The 16,706-nt window shown below is 40.4% G+C and overlaps 2 protein-coding genes across 6 annotated transcripts in view; both read left to right on the top strand.

Moving 5' to 3' along the window:
* il1rapl2 (interleukin 1 receptor accessory protein-like 2) overlaps nucleotides 1-16,706 on the top strand; it is a 464,615-nt gene that overhangs the window by 100,098 nt on the left and 347,811 nt on the right. The gene's annotated exons all lie outside the window — the stretch shown is intronic.
* LOC117951293 (homeodomain-interacting protein kinase 2-like) lies at nucleotides 452-2,588 on the top strand. The gene has a single exon (XM_034882945.1). It carries the CDS (start codon nucleotides 549-551, stop codon nucleotides 2,313-2,315), a length of 1,767 nt encoding a protein of 588 aa, XP_034738836.1. The 5' UTR covers nucleotides 452-548; the 3' UTR covers nucleotides 2,316-2,588.

Below are 16,706 nucleotides of genomic sequence, written 5' to 3'. Positions count from 1 at the left end.
TATACATAATATACTGTGTGTGTGTTTTTATATACAGTATTTGTGTATATATAATAAAACAAAATTAAAACAATGACTGATTTGGACAGTTTTATTTCTTGAGAATGTTCAATGTGTACATGTAAACTAATGGAAGTAAGCTTATTCATGCGTTGCTTTGGCATTACTGCATTACTATATCTGATTATGGTCATGCCATGAAGCCATTTTATTTTGACAAAAAACTTCAGTGAGTGGGCGAGCGAGTGAGAGAGAATGCCATGAAGCCATTTTATTTGACAAAAAAACTTGAGTGAGTGAGTGGGCGAGCGAGAGAGCGAGGGAGAGAGAGATAGGGGTAGAGATCATTTAGAATTAAGAATGCATTGATGCTGTCTATGATCTTTTGAAGCTTATGATGTCATTAAGGTTCCATATTCCAACTCCCTAAAGGAAGGACTCGCAGATAGTCTGGTCATTTACCCTTGGGTTGGATTAAGAGTAAGACGACAAAATCTATTCATACTTTACTCAGCTTGAAAAGTGTTTGGAAACATTTTACAACAAAAATGTCTTTCCTGACCTCAGATAGCGACAGTAAAAACTACATGGAGCCTGAACCATTTCATGTAAAAAAGCTTGACATACTCTGCAGCAAGTCTGTACGCTACCTTGTACTAGACTTTAATGGCGAAGGATGTTTTGGAAAAGTTGCCAAATGTCTTAACTTAAAAACATCTGAGATGACGGCCATCAAGATCCTCAGAAAGGAAGAAAATCACATGACCCAGCATGAAGTGGAAATGCTGACAAAGATCAGGTCTCTTGACCCAAAGAAGAAGAACTTGGTGAGATTCATCGACAATTTCATGTTTCAAGACGCATCCTGCCTCGCCTTCGAGATGTTGGACAAGAGCCTTTGGGACTTACTGGACGAGACCCTGACGCCACTATCTCTTCATGAAATCCGACGGATCGCACAACAGCTGCTTGTAGCCTTTGAAGCCTTGAAGAGTATCGGCATTATCCACGCAGACCTGAAACCTGACAACGTAATGCTTGTCAACCACCACAAGGAACCTTTCAGGGTTAAATTAATAGACTTTGGTTTGGCCCTTCCATTGTCCGAAGTAAAGGTTGGAATGTCAGTCCAACCTTATGCCTACAGAGCCCCAGAGGTGACACTGGGCCTCCCCATATCTGAAGCTATTGACATGTGGGGACTGGGATGTGTCATGGGATTCCTTTATTTTGCCGTTAACCTCTTTACTGACGAATCAACCTACCACATGATGAAAGCTGTTTGCCAACTGCTGGGTCAGCCAAAAGACCACGTCCTGAGTGCTGGGAAGAACACCTGGCAGTATTTCAGTAAGGAACAGGGCTCGCCCAATCCCAGATGGAGACTAAAAACACCAAGGGAGTACATACAGGCAACTGGTGTCCAGCCCCCAAATCAAGTGTGGATTTTCAATCATGGTAAACATTTGGATGCATCAGTAGAGTGCTTTACAGAACTAGATGACTATACTGAGTATGAAGACCGGATGGCATTTTTAGATTTACTAAAACGGTTGCTTGATACGGATGCTCAGACAAGAATCACCCCTGAACTAGCCCAAACACATTGTTATCTTACAATGGTTCACCTGCACCATGAGGACATGGACACCAACTCTTATGCAGAAGACGCCTTGAAGTTGATGACCGTCCCCCCACTGGATGATTCCGAGGAATTGCATAATTCTCCCAACGACACAGAATCCGAAGTAGAGTCAACTGTCTCAAGCGATGGAGTCACCAGCCCTTATAGCTCCTGGCATGAAGATGCAGACCCTGCTGAACACCACTACATTCATCAATATGCAGATTTAAGAGCTCATCCACAAAGAGAGAAACTTTGGAATTCAAGTGCTGAAAATTCTTACAGTGACAGTTCCAGTTACAAAGAACAGGATCCACAAAAATACTCTATGGAGCCAGACACCTCTTATCTTTCTGAAGGAGAGTACATTCTAATTTCTGGTGATGCCAACCTATCTGACGGAGAGTACATTCCAGTTACCGATGATGAAGATGGTTCTGATAATGAGACAGTGGCCGTAAATATTAAACACAACACTGGAACCACTTCAACACATATTGATGGACCTCCACCCCAGACTGACATCAAGACAGAGTCACACACTGCAGTAAAGACAGATCCACTCACAGAAAGTTCCAGTGATGGATATTTACACACTGACATCTCCAGTGATGAAGATGCCAATGTTGATCAAGACTGGGACGAAACTTTCTTCATTCCTAAGAGGTTCAACAGATCTGCGGTCACGTGAGACCTGGAATCAAACAATGCTGTAGCTCTGCTGATGTGTCTTATCAATTCCATTCAGACATTATGATTTATGATTGTGATTGGAATTGATAACAGACACATCAGCAGAGCTGTGTGGGTTTCCCCCGGGTGCTCCGGTTTCCTCCCACAAACAGATCAGCTATGTGATACACTGATCTTTTAAATTAAAATGTACAAATGATATATATTATAATTTTTTTTTTTAAGAAAATAAGAATGCTTATTATACACTCTTATACTATGATTTAAGTGAGACTTGTTTGCTGCTCAAGGTCTGCAGCTAACAGAAGTACTGTTAAAATCATTGGTCAATTTAGCTTTTGCTGAACCCTGATGATGCGACCAACTATCGCTTGATGTTTTTAGATGCCCTATAAAGCTCAGCTGGGTCATATTTAGAAGATGTTACGAGGAAGAAGGGCATTTGGCTTCTTCCTGGTATCAACACATAGACGCCTGACCTTGATGAACTGAATGTGTTGATCTAAAACATAATGTAAAATAATTACCTGTCTTGCAAAAAAAGCTAGTGTTATGGCTAGCTGTGTTATTTAAGTTAAAAGAAGGAGCCTAATCTTAGATCATTCTTTCTTTCTTTGAAAAAATCCAACAACAAAACATCCGATCATTAGTTCAGTAGGGCTAGGCCTCTATGTCCATGTTGTTGACTTGCAAGACATCGGATTAAAGTAAATAGCAGAAAACAAAAAGACATTTGCTACATGGGTGTCCAAAACAAGAGTTTCCTACTATTTTTCATATGTCGCAATATATAAAGACTGCTCGGTCTCATGGCAGATTGCGAAATTGTGACCTCATTTAATATATTGGTGGTGGTGGTGAACACGGATTTTAATCTAATGGATATAAATGGAAAGCATATTTTGTTATAACAAAACAAATACGATAGCGAGTAGTATTGTAAATCTCAAAATCTACGTAAGGAGGTTGGTCAGAGTTGTGGATGGGTCAAACAATCAGGACTTTCATCCCGGAGACCAGGGACCGCGTCACGTGTATGGCCGTTCCTTTCCGTTGTTGTCGCTGGTGTGTGGCATTTTATTTCCCATTGTTGCGTCCCTCAGAGACCGGGAATCGTGTCCTGCCGGCCGTTGTTGTCCCCCAGGGCAGGCACGGCAGTTTGTGAAACGGTCACGTTCCCATTTCGTGGTGACCACCACAAAATAATCAATAAAGTCGTAGTCCCTGTTGACGAATCACCAGATCAAAATAACTTGAAAATTTCACAAACTGCCACAAGACCGGGTTGATAAAGCATGATCAATGTAGGGTCCTTAGAGTAAAACTCGAATGTGAATTGAAATTGAAACGAAACTGCACGTAATGCACATTTTCCAAGAGGATAGAACATATTTTTGGACTCATTTTTGAAAACCCACTGAAGACATGCTGTCAACTACCACATAATGCTGGGAATGCATTGTTCCCACATTCAAACAACATAATCACCTGTAAAAAAGCAAACCTTTTTTTTTTATAATTAAGAAGCTGCCTAATTCTTATTCATATTTATGATACATTGCCTATCTTTCAGGTTTAGCCTAATTGTCAATTGACAAGGCTCACAAATGCAGTTACTTGTAGCAACACAAATGATCCGATAAATAAGGACTGCACACATGAGTTTGCAATTTCTTTAAGTTGATTTTGCACAAAGAACATGGAGTAGAGGTTCTTACCATTTATCAAATGTCTGTAAAATCCAAGGCGCTATTTAAAGAACGATAAATGTATGGTCCTCAGAGTGAAAATATAATTTGACTCCTCACGTTTTGTGTTAAGAAATTTAAACAAAAATACCGCACATGTGCATACTTTTCAAGAAGATTACACATATTTTTGGAAACCCAAGCTGTCAATTACCATAGCCTTGCTTTGCCAGACCATCCATACACTACAGAGTGAATCACCAATCATGGGCGGTGCTAAGCTCTAAAAGAAAACTCAGATTGGACCCATAGTAGCTGACTGTCTGGATGTATCCTGCAAAGATCTGAAGAGCAGTTAACCATAGTTCTCTTAAATCCACTTTTCTCAGAAAGTTGAAAGTAGGCCTAACGGTTATTGGTGGAAATGCATCTGGCAGAATTTCCTGCAGCAACGGAGGAGTCATCAAAATGGAAAGGATATAGAATAAGTAGCATTCAAGCAATACAATAATCAAGGAAGCTGTCTAATTCCTATTCCTATTAACCCTTTTTACGATGCATTGTTGTTCTGTCAGGTTTAATTGTATGACAAGGTTCACAAAGGCAATAACTTGTAACAACAACGCAAATTATCAGATAGTGGTCACAAAAGGTTTGACCATGGACGTAAGTTTCAAATTTCTGTTCGTTGATTTTGCACAAAGAAACAACATGGAGCAAACCGTCTTAACCAGGTAGTAAAGGTCCCATGGCCATTTTTTTACATTAATATTCAAACCGAGCCCATAGTTTCGTTCTCTAGCTTTGAGAAAATGAAAGCTCAGATGGGCCGATCTGGAATATTGCTCCTTATGAGGTCATAAGGAGCAAGGTTACCTCCCCTTTCTCTATTCTTCCCACCCAGAGAATTTGGCCTACCCCTGAGAAAGAGAGACATCATAGCTTTCAAACTAGCAAAGTGCCAGTTTGTCAAGCTTCCACCTCCCCCCCCCCCCAACGCGTTACTCCTACCACTGTCTAAATGTGACGCCAATGGGCTAGACGCAACTCCTGAGAGCGTCTAATAGTGACGTCAAGAGTCCCGACCCAGAGCGTCTACACAGCGTTCTGAAACGGCTTTGTCTCGAATCTTCGGTCTGATGTGGGCTTAAAACTAAAAAGAGAAAAGGGAGGATATCAATGTACTGAGGCCTAATCAGAGGTCTAATCAGCCAGCACAAGTGAAAACACATGTGGGTAAACAGAGGACCTCTAGTTGCTTTAAATATAGCTTTTTCGCCACTTAAATGATGAGATCTGATAATTTTCATGGGCTGAAGTCATTTAGCAGTGTGACCTGACTATGCTCTGACTGTTAAATGTTAAATAAAGTGAATGGCAGGTATGCAGCTTTGAGACAATCTGAGCTTTGTACAGCCCAGCTGGAAAATCTACTTTTCTATTCAATTATCTGCTGCTTTGTACTCCTCTCCCCTCTCCTCCCTCTTTTTTTTGTCCACTGTTGTCTACCTCTCACGCCTCTTAACGCCTCTCCTTCTTCTTTCCCTCCCCGGTCCTCCTTTCCCTGCTCTCCTGGCTCTGGCCAAGTTAAATTACCAGTTCTACAGAACCATGGTGACAGAGTGCAGAACTTAATTACACACTGGCTGACAGCAAGGACAACGTCTTAGATTTTCTCTTCTTCCTCTCTCTTTTCTACTCCCCTCAACTCCCTCATCTCTTTTCCCTTTCTGTCTTCTGTTTTAGTTTTTTTTGTCTTTCCCTCGACTTTCTCTTTGTCTCTCTTCCTCTTTGGATGCTTTTATATAGACCGTATTGGTCCCCTAATACCATATCTAAAGTCTCTTTTATATAGACCTTAGTGGTCCCCTAATACTGTATCTGAAGTCTCTGTCCCAAAATTCAGCCTTGTTGCAGAATTACAGCCACTAGAGCCAGTCCCACAATGAGCTTTCCTTAGTATGTGCCATTTCTGAGTCTGTAGCTTTTGAGGAGGAGAGGGGGGGGGGCAAGGTGGAGGTTGGGGGTGTGGCTTGGGCCAAATGCCACTTTGCTCATTTAAAATCCATGATGTCTCTCTCTCTCATGGGTGGGCTGAATACTCTGGGCGGGCAAAACAGAGAAAGGGGAAGTAACCTTGCTCCTTATGACCTCGTAAGGGTCAATTTGAGACGATTTCAAATCGGCCCATCTAAGCTTTCATTTTCTAAAAAGCAGAGCAGGATACCCAGGGCTCGGTTTACACCTATCGCCATTTCTAATCGCTGGGGGACCATAGGCAGACGGGGGGTACACATATTAATGTCAAAAAACCTCATAAAGTGACGTGTTCATGCCATGTGACCTTTAACACTAACGCGTCTAAGTCACCCGTTGCTGGTGCAGTAAAGGAGACGTCGGCACTGATAAGAACCAATCAGGTGGCCAAACATTGGCGTCAGTGTCTGGGTTTCCAAAGGTGTCCATTTGCGGCCGTTGAGACCGAAACACAACCCTTGAGATTCCAAACCAAAACGGCGTCAGAAGTGTGGAGAGTGAATGCGCAATGTAAACGTAGCAAAATATATATTTATTTTTTATAAGCAAAGCTTAGCAATATTGATGTATGCAGTCAAGGGCTTAGCACAACATTCTGGGCCCTTAAAAAAAAGGCATTTATATAGAGAAAAATGTAAAAGGTGAAAAGCAGCATAAGAAGTAAAAGATGAAGAAAAGATTATGGCAGCAAGCAAATAAAAAGAGCGTGAGACAGAAAGAACTGTAGTGAAGCACCAGTGAATGGCTTTTCAATGTGCAGGTCTCTGCAGACAGGACAGAGAGGAAGAAGAGAGGCATGTTTAAAAAAAAAAAAACTGAACGAAATGTGACACTGATAAACCCGGAGTCTTTGTCCTTGTATGTGCAATGTGTGCATTTGCGTGCATAGAGATCCAGAAGGGGGTGTTAAGAGTGGGACAGATTCACTCCATGGGGAGTCTGAATGGACCAATGCACAAGTAGGAGTGAGTGTGTGTGTGTCTGTTTGTGTGTGTTTTAAATAACTGCCAAAGCATTTGACTGAAGGGCAATTAAAGGACAGTGTGTGTGTGTGCATATGCATTTAAATGATAGCTGGTGTTAGACCACACTGCTGTATAGCTGTATATTGAAATTATAATTACCAGTGAATAATGTAGCCGTGTGTGTGTGTGCGTGAATGCATGCATTTGTGTGACCGAGTGTGTATGAAGTGTATTCGCTTGGGGAGACTTGCTATTGGCATTCTAATTAGACGGAATAATATACTCTCCCTATTTAGACCAACGCAGAGTTGCACATAGTAGCAGTTGGACCATGCTGCGGTTTTCAAGCCACTGCCATGTTGGGTCTACTGCTTTTTTAAATTTTCTTTTATCTCACGCTAACTTCCGAAAACTATTAGTTTTAATAGATGGCCACTTCAAAAATAAGAATTTTTTAAAGTCTAATCTGTGGTAAGTATAGAGTAATTGTGCTGAGTGGAGCCAACAAACATTTAGCTTAAAACCATTTGAAACAGGACAAAACAGCTAGCCTAGCACCACTTAAGCCACTTACTCAGTTTGTTTTTATATCATTTGCTTTAAAGGTGTTTGTAGGTATATTTTTGGACTTTGGACCGAACCAGACTAGGTGTTTCTTCCTGTTTCAAGTCTTTAAATTAAGCTAACTGCCTCCTGAGGCTGTACTTAGCACACCAACATGAGAATGGTATTGCTCTTCCTATCTAACTTATGGCCAAAAATCAAATATTTTCCAGAATGTGGAACTATTTCCTTGATATACTAAAATTGGAACTCTCGTGTTCTGTTCCAAAAGGGGGAAAATTCAAAATAAAAAAATAATAATAATGAATCCATTTTGGTAGTGACCTTTTTATTTAAAAAAAATCTATATTCCATAGAACGGCTGCTAACCCAGATCTGAAAACCGTGAATGGATAATCTTGACAACAAAGTAGCGTTTGTGGAAGCATTTTCTGAATAATCTGGAAGGCTGCTTGCTGCTTGCTGCTTGCTGTGCTAGATGTACTTGTCAGTTTTAGTCATATTTAGTCATTCATGTTTATAAGTTTAGTCAGTATTTGACGAGTTGGGAGTGAGACTGGGTTGTATTAGGCTACATTGGTTGCGTTCAAACTGAATGATATAAAGAAAGAAATGTGACAGCCCTACTCTTTTGTTTATTGTGTTTTAGCAACTGAATATGCAATATACACAATCCCAGTGTTTTGATACATTTGAACCAGTTTCGGCTTATTTTGCATACATTTTACAGTTTGTACCGTACGTCGTCACCCTCCCTCTCCGCTGTTTCTTCCTGACTTTGCCCTCCCACTCTTTTTTTTCCCTCGTTCATGTACAATAGAACTTGACAGGCAATCATTAGCTGCATAATGAAAAGCAGCAGACCAGTAATAAATACCATCACTGTCTATTACAGCCTCCTTAGCCTAAAGACCCTGAATGTAAATGAGACTATATTATGTTCCGTTGAAGTCTGAGTGGTGTGTCGAAGTGGCTCAGAAGCACCTTTTAGAACACAACACAGACAGTTATTATTGTTGCCTTATCGCGTCATAAGAATAAAGCAACTTGAAATATGCAGCAAATAGTCAAATGTGTTGGTGTGAGCAGATGGTTGAGTAATTATTTCACTTTTTTTGAATGGATCAATGTATGGGTTTGTGTGTCCAGGACTGTATTCTTTCGTCTTCGGTAACTTTTTGCTCCTATTAGTATTGTATATGATTGTGGCGCTAAAAATAGCACCAGAGCTTCCCGTATTCATTTGAATGGAGTTTGGATTACAGCTGACTTGAGTACATGCAGACACACAAGGGGATCATTATAACGTTACTTTTTACATATTTTTATCAATACAGCCAGATTGTAACGTTTAATGTAACACCAGTGTCTATAAAGGCCTTGGTGTTAATGTGTTTGTGGTATCAATAGACACGTTACAAATGAGAAATGCCTTACGGAAACAGTAAAACGTGATTTAATTTAATGAATATCAACACAAAATTTGAACGTTCCATCTAATCGGATTAGCTCTAAAATGGCTCTTGCGATAAATGCTGATGGAAAAGTTGTAACAAATGATGAATTGCGATTACGTGATTGCATCCTGCCACAAAACGAAGAAGAAGTGTTAGGTAATTTTTGCCCTGATTTCCGCTTTCTTTGCAGACAAGGCAGGTGTCAACAAAGACAGATATACAGTACGTGGTTGAAAGGGAGATGAGAGACTTTGAAATTTATTATTAGAGTGAAATGTAACGGGCATTGTTGTCGGGCATTTACTGTATGAGAAACTGTTTGTTTGCAAATGTTAACTTGAATGTTGTGCGATTCAGTGCGAAAATGAATGGAAACACCTGAAAATGTCTCAAATGTATTCACAAAACTTGGCTTAAAACAACATGTGACACAAAGTTTTTTTTTCACTTTAAAGCCGTTGGATGGAAAGAGACTTCATCGGCTTTAATGGGATGAATGTTCTTAGGGAATGCCATGTATTTTGATTAACAAGTGGAAACATGAAAACGTAGGGGTGTGTGTGTGTGTGTGTGTGTGTGTGTGTGTGTGTGTGGAAGGCTCTCCTGACCCTGTTTACACAAATGTGTGGCTGGAGGAACAGATGACTTTTCTCAGCTGACCAGAGTTGGAGATAGAGAAATCAGCAAAAGCTATCATGTTCACTGTTGTGGAATACTCATCCACCTATATAAATGGACTGTTAAATGTACAATATTTACACAAATACACACACATACACACACGTGCACACACTTAGATACTCACCCAGCTGACTGAATTTCTGTCTGAATAAGACATTTCTGTTCCTACACACACTCACGGACACACACAAACATAGCGGCGCGATCTTTGTGGGGACCCGTCATTGACATTATGTGTTCCCTCGTCCCTTACCCTGACCTTAACCATAACCTAATACACACACACACGCACACGCACACACACAGTCTTGAGACAGATAGACATGGTCACACACAATCTATTTTCTTGTCTTTGTCCAGTTATTGAAGTGGGTGAGAGAGATAGAGAACACATGAAACCGAGAAACATTTGGGACTCGTACAGATTTAAAATTACATGTAGAATAGAACACAGGGGTTTTTCCCCCAGTGGTCCCCTGGCCCAAAGTTACCCCCAACAGGCTTAAGTATCTGGGAATCATTTTTACAGTCGGTTTGTGTCTCTTTGTGGTAGGTTTGCGTCTCCTTTTCACATAACTTTAGACCATTTTTATTCTGAGTCTATAAACGTTTGAAAAGCTCCAGCCGATGATACATAACTAACACTCAAAAAGCATTCAGACCAAACTTAAAGCTGAAGACGTCCAACTGCGATCACTAGAGCCGAGAAAAGTCTTTTAGGTAAATTAATTCGGCTTAGGTGCTGTCTGAAACCGCTTGGGTTCTAAACCATATAATGGGAGGGTACTCTGTATGATGTACTGTATATTTGGAGCTCAGCTACTGTAAAATTGCAGCCAACATTGAAATCTCAGTTTTCTGAAGATAAGGCTGAACACAAAATAACTTCTCAGTGATCACAGTTGTTCAAGCCAGCTAGTTTGGATGCATTCCACTCGAATAAAGATAACAAAAGGGTAACTGTCACTACCCACAAATACATGTAAATCTCCAATATAGAGTGTTTATAGTGTACATTTTGGGGGATATTCTTCATAGAGGTAAAAGAGCCAACATAAAGAGCTGTAAAGTCAGCTTGAGCAACTGAAAGTGAGGCACTTCACTCCTCCATACTCGGGTGTTATGAAATGTTGTCATTGATAGAATTAAAATAGATTAAAAATAAGTGTCTGCAAAATCTTTGTCTGCATCGAGCCCCTTTAAATATATGAAAGGAAACTCAAACTTTAGCTTATACATTTAGCAGCAGCCTTGTTTCTGGAGTGGTTTTGAGGACATGCCACAAAAGTTCATGATAGTTTTAGGTTAGTAACTTTTCGGCTACATTGACATTACTATGTTTTGGTGTTTAAAGCGCCCATATTCTGCTTGTTTTCAGGTTGATAATTGTAATTTCAGGTTGTACCAGAATTGTTTTACATGGTTTCATTTTCAAAAAAACACCATATGTTTGTTGTACTGCACATTGCTGCAGATCCTGTTTTTACCCTGTGTGTTTAGGTCTCTGTTTTAGCTACAGAGTGAGAGACCTCACTTCTAACCTGTCTTTGTTGGGAGTCACACATGCTCAGTAGCTAGGTAAGATCCCATCAGCTAGATAACTCTTTCTCCAGCTTTGGTCAGTCCAAGGCAGGATTAGCTGGGAGACTTCTTCTAGACAAGGGCCACTTGTGGAATACCTGCAGAACAGGGACAGGAAGTAGTTCTTCTGTAAATTATAGTGATGTCGTGTGTGTTGCCAATGAGAACGAGCTAGCATGTGCTACGGTTTGCCACCTCGTCTCGGCTAGTGACAGTGAAAGCTGCGCAGATGTTGAACAGCTCACCCGAAGACAGAGGACATTCAAAAACCGGATCTCACTCAAAACCGCATGAATAGGTATTTTCCAAGTTTGTATGTGTGTGGAAACGCCAGAGACCCAAATCCCAGAAAAAACATGATTTTCTCATAATATGGGCACTTTAAGCGTTTTAAGAGCTTTGGGCCAAAAGTGATCTCCATGCACACAAGCGTTTTTACCTTTAACCCTCCTGTTGTTCTCGGGTCAAATTTGAGCCATTTTCAGAATCTCTATATCAGAAATATGTGTTTCCTTTTAACCATATTACCCAAAAATAACATGGATTGTTCCTTATAGCACTCTCCGTAAGTACAATACTGATCAGTACTTTGTTTTATTTAATTTTATAGCATTTAAAAAAAAAGTAAATCGTTTAAACGGTATCCTTACTAAATGTTGACATACTGTACGCCAGTTACTGATTATACATCAGCAAGTGTTCTTCTAATATTAGTAACTTCATATACATGAGGTTTATTGACCATAAATTCCGAAAATAAGAAACGGTACTGGTTAGAAGTTGGTGGTAGTGGTAGTTTTTAGTGGAAGTGGAAGTAAATAATCTGTCAAACGTTGGAAAAAACAGAAAATGTCAGAAAAAGTGTCAAAAAAGGGTTTTCACCCGAGAGGACATTGTCGGTGGGGAAGACCACACAAGGGTTAAACTAACAAGTCCAGACCGCATATGTCTTGGACATTGTCATGAGCTGGGCATGCGCGGACCAGGGGGAAAACAGGAGCCAACATGGATGATAGATAGATAGATAGATACTTTATTCATCCCAAAAGGAAATTTTAGTATACTCCACCCGTTGCTGGTTAGTTGCCACGTCCTCCAAGTTGGCACTAAAATCTGGTACAGGTGGGTTTAGGACTCACTGGTTTAGAAAGGGATGATTCAATTTGAAATTTTACTTGAGCCCCATGAAAATATTTATTCCCTCTCAGGTGGAAGAACTCTTGCCATCACAGTGTGTGTAGCGAGTGGAATACACAATGTTTTCATTTGGGCACATGGTTGTCCATGCAATCCAGCCATGGCTTCTTTTGATCATTGCACGGGGCAATGATCAAAAGGGACAATTTCCTTAACCCGCCGGCATTCAGCTTGAGTAGTCGTTTTTTGGGGAATCACTGATATTTGTGTGTGGTTCTTTTTGTTTGTTGAGCCGTTTCCTGGCTATTTACTCCTCCTGTGTGTCAGGCCCTTCCAGGCAGCATCAGCTGGTGTTCAGTTTTGATTACACACTTCCTTCAGATGCTCTTTCAACCACTTACCCTTGCTGAGGCAATTTTTTTGAAGAATATTTTTGGGGGCATTTTTAGGCCTTTATTTCCCCCGGACAGATGAAGACATGGATTTTATATGTACAGTACAGGCCAAAAGTTTGGACACACCTTGTCATTCAATGCGTGTCTCTTTATTTTCATGACAATTTACATTGTAGGTTATCACTGAAGGCATCAAAACTATAAATTAACACATATGGAATAATAACTAAAAACATGTCCTGTTGAAAAATAAATGATGGCCCAACTAAACGCAAACTGGATGGGATGGCATGCCACTGCAGGATGCTGTGGTAGCCATGCTGTTTCAGGATGCTTTCAATTTTGAATAAATCGCCAACATTGTCACCAGCAAAGCACCCCCACACCATCACACCTCCTCCTCCATGCTTCACGACTGGAACCAGACATATAGAATCCATCTGGTCACCTTTTCGTAGTAGCGCTTGATGGCTTGATCATCACGCACATGTTTTTATTGGCTTTAAAGTTTTGAATGTCGTTTTAAGGTAGCTCTACAGTATGTGATGCTGTTCCGAAAGGGGAGGGGATTTTTTTATGTGTTGCCGTCCTTTTCCAACAATAAAAACTCCCTCGACTTACTTTATTTTATGACTCCGTTTGTAATGTCATTTAGCAGTTGTTACATCTTAAATATACACCCTCCTGTTAACTGTATATGTGGATATAATCTGTTTATCCCTTTGCTTCTCCCTTCTGACCATTTTTCAATAAAAAAGAAACACTAATATCCCCAAGACTGCTTTGCCCTAGTTCTCAGACCCACACACACACACACACACACACACACACACACACATAGTTTATCTGAGTACTGCGCTGCCTTCAGCATATTCTCCTACTCATGCCTAAGTACACACACTGCTTCATTGAATAAGAACACTAAATAGTGTGTGTGTGTGTGTGTGCATCCAACTTTCTCCTTTCCTACGTGTATTTATTTGCACCTGTGTGTTTGTCACGTGAGTGTGTGTCCGTTCACTCTGTTTGTCTCAGGTTGGATGATTTAGAGAGAGAGTGAGGGAGAGAGAGAGAGACTTATGTACATGGCCTAAATATGAAGACTTAAGAACCAAATATTTCCAAAAATTGGAAAACACACTCCAGGCTTCACTGGCTACACTGAGGACAAATAGCTTCCTTTTTTATTAGGGGAAGATAGAAGTACGGCATGGCTAGCAGCTGAAATAAATAGAGAATTGTATACATTATCATAATTATTTGTTTTTGTGGGTGTGTTGTTTTATATATTATTGTTTCAACGTACCCTTTGAGGGACATGCACAGAATTTGTTTGTTAACTGCAATTATACCATAATTATCCCGTTTACTTGGATTACCATATCATATCTATTTCTTCCTTGTTGTTGTTTACACTTATGTTTGTTCTTATGCTTTGGCAACACAGATGTATTGATTTTGTCTTGCCAATAAAGTGAGAGAGAGAGAGAGAGAGAGAGAGAGAATTTTTTAACCAGCTGGTATTCAGACCCCAATACACCCTTCAATCACTCCAAATCCCTCTGATTTCAAGATCTGAGCCCAGAAAAGAGTCCCCTTTGTCAGTTCGTTTGTCAGTTTCAACTTGCAACCAGAGAAGAAGAAACTGCGGACGTTCACAAACGATGCGAGTCCAGTCGCGCATGCTCGGATTTAAACAGTTTACGCCATAGCGTGTCATACTGAAATTTGTGAACTCCGTGAAATAATAAACTTTTCCCATTGCATACAATAACAGAAGATGGGAATCTATGATTGTTTGATAGCTAACGTCAGCTCAAAGCGCCATTCAACTGACAGCTATTGTTGTTTGATGCTAACTTGTAGCTAGCAGTGAACCAACTTTGCTAAGTAGCTCCATTTTACTCTACTGACATTACAGAAGTCCCTCGTTAGCATCTTGTATGCTACTTGTCGCAAAGTGAGGCTGCGCGACTCAAATCTGTGCTTAACTCCCATCGGTGAGTGACACACACAACAGCAAAGCAACAACAAATAACAGTCGCCTTCAAAATAAAAGCAGTGCAGTCGTATTCCGTGCATGATGTACGTTTATTTACGTTTGATTTCTAACTTCCCATTGACCTCACAGGGGCCGGTTTGGGCCTCCCAAAGGGCCGGAAGTGGCCCTGGGGGATAGGGGGTGGGACGTTCAATGCACAGGTCTGGATAAGAATACAAGATTAACAGTTGATGCAAAACTTACAAAATAAAACTCCACAAAAAAAACTGTTTTGCAGTTTTTACCCGCGTTGCATACTCCCAAATCTGCCCCGACTGTTTTCATCTGCGAGCGGCCGGCTGCTGTTTAGCAGATGAGACGGAAAGACACGAGTCCCCCCCACACTCTGGAGGGAAAGACTGATTGACTGGGGAAGAAGGATTATTATAGTCAAATCCTTTTTAAAGTGCCAAACTGGAATTCAAAACATTATTTCTTTTCTGCCCCAAAAACAATCTGCTCAAATCTAATTAGCATCATAGAAACCAGACAGCAGTGTTTTTTTTTGTTTTTTTTTTTAACTTGCAATAAACTGATGCTTTTCTGTCTGCTTGAGTGATGAAGTAAGACAGTAGGAAACGGTTTATTTCTCTCCATCTTGCCATCACTCTCTCTGTCTTTCCCTGTAATGAGGTTCTCCTTAATTACATTTTAATGGGCTGCAAACAGCTGCTACTGGTTTACATCTTCACACATCCCTCTCTCCTCCTATCCCTCTCTCCCTTCGCTCTGCCACAATCTAAACCTTCTCATCTTTCCTGCGTCTTTGCTCCGGTGTCACGTTTTTCCTCTTATGATCCAGCTCAGGTGTCCTCAGAGGATAAATGTTGAGAAGTAACCCCCTTCAAATGTGTGCATTTCCAAAAAAAGAAGTAGAAGGAAACGGAGGGATTTGTTCTTTTATCTGTCTTGTGATTGAAGTAATGAATGAGCAAATCATCTCTAGGTGAATGAATGAATGGATGAATGGGAGTGATAAAGAGGCTGAAAGGAAAAAAAGAAATTCCCCTTTTATTGTTGCCCAATGAATGCGATGTGAGATGAGTGAAACCTACTGTGAGCAAGACTTTACTAGTCCTCCTTGGTCTCATTTTCTTTAATTGTTTCTAATTCTTAAAACAATTTGTCTTGATCTATTGGATTTTTCTGGATTTTATTTAGTTAGTTGGTAGTTACCTGAAAATGTATATGTATTTTAGTAGTATTATAACATGACGTTTTTTTTTTTTTTAAACCCTTGTGTTGTCCTCGGGTCAAATTTGACCTTTTTTTACCTTTTTTTTTTACCTTTTTTTTTTTTAAATCCGATACATGTCACTGTGCGGTGTTACAAAATGGGCAATCTTTCACTGAACCTAACTGTCCCGTTCTTGTGCTGCTCTTGGGGTCTCTTGGGTGAAAGTCCCCCCCCCCCTGCCAAAATGCATACATTTGGCACTCTCATACTTTGTCACCTCACTTTCTGCTTTGCCCCCGTCATAACTACACTATAAGCATAAATATGAGTCTTAATACGACCTGTGTGGCAGTTCTTTAGGGGAGGACAGTTGTTTTTGCATTTTGTGGATCATCTATGGATAGCTAATTAAGTAAAGACATATGCATACCTTGAATGGATAGTCCTTTCTTTTTTTTTTATTCATGTCAATGTATTAAATGCATGTATAGATTATTACAGCACACTGCCATGAGATGTTTGTGACCATACTGTGACGGGACCTCGTGCAGACTTCAGACCAGACGTACACACGGATGAATGTACAGAGCCCCTGTCTATCCATACAGGACGTCACATGTGAGAGAGACTGTGTGTGTGTGTGTGTGTGTGTGTGTGTGTGTGTGT

The sequence above is a fragment of the Etheostoma cragini genome, chromosome 10 (genome assembly GCF_013103735.1).
Source record: "Etheostoma cragini isolate CJK2018 chromosome 10, CSU_Ecrag_1.0, whole genome shotgun sequence".
NCBI lineage: Eukaryota > Metazoa > Chordata > Actinopteri > Perciformes > Percidae > Etheostoma > Etheostoma cragini.
The sequence above is the reverse complement of the archived record's forward strand: the minus strand, read 5'-3'. Positions and strand labels throughout refer to the sequence as shown.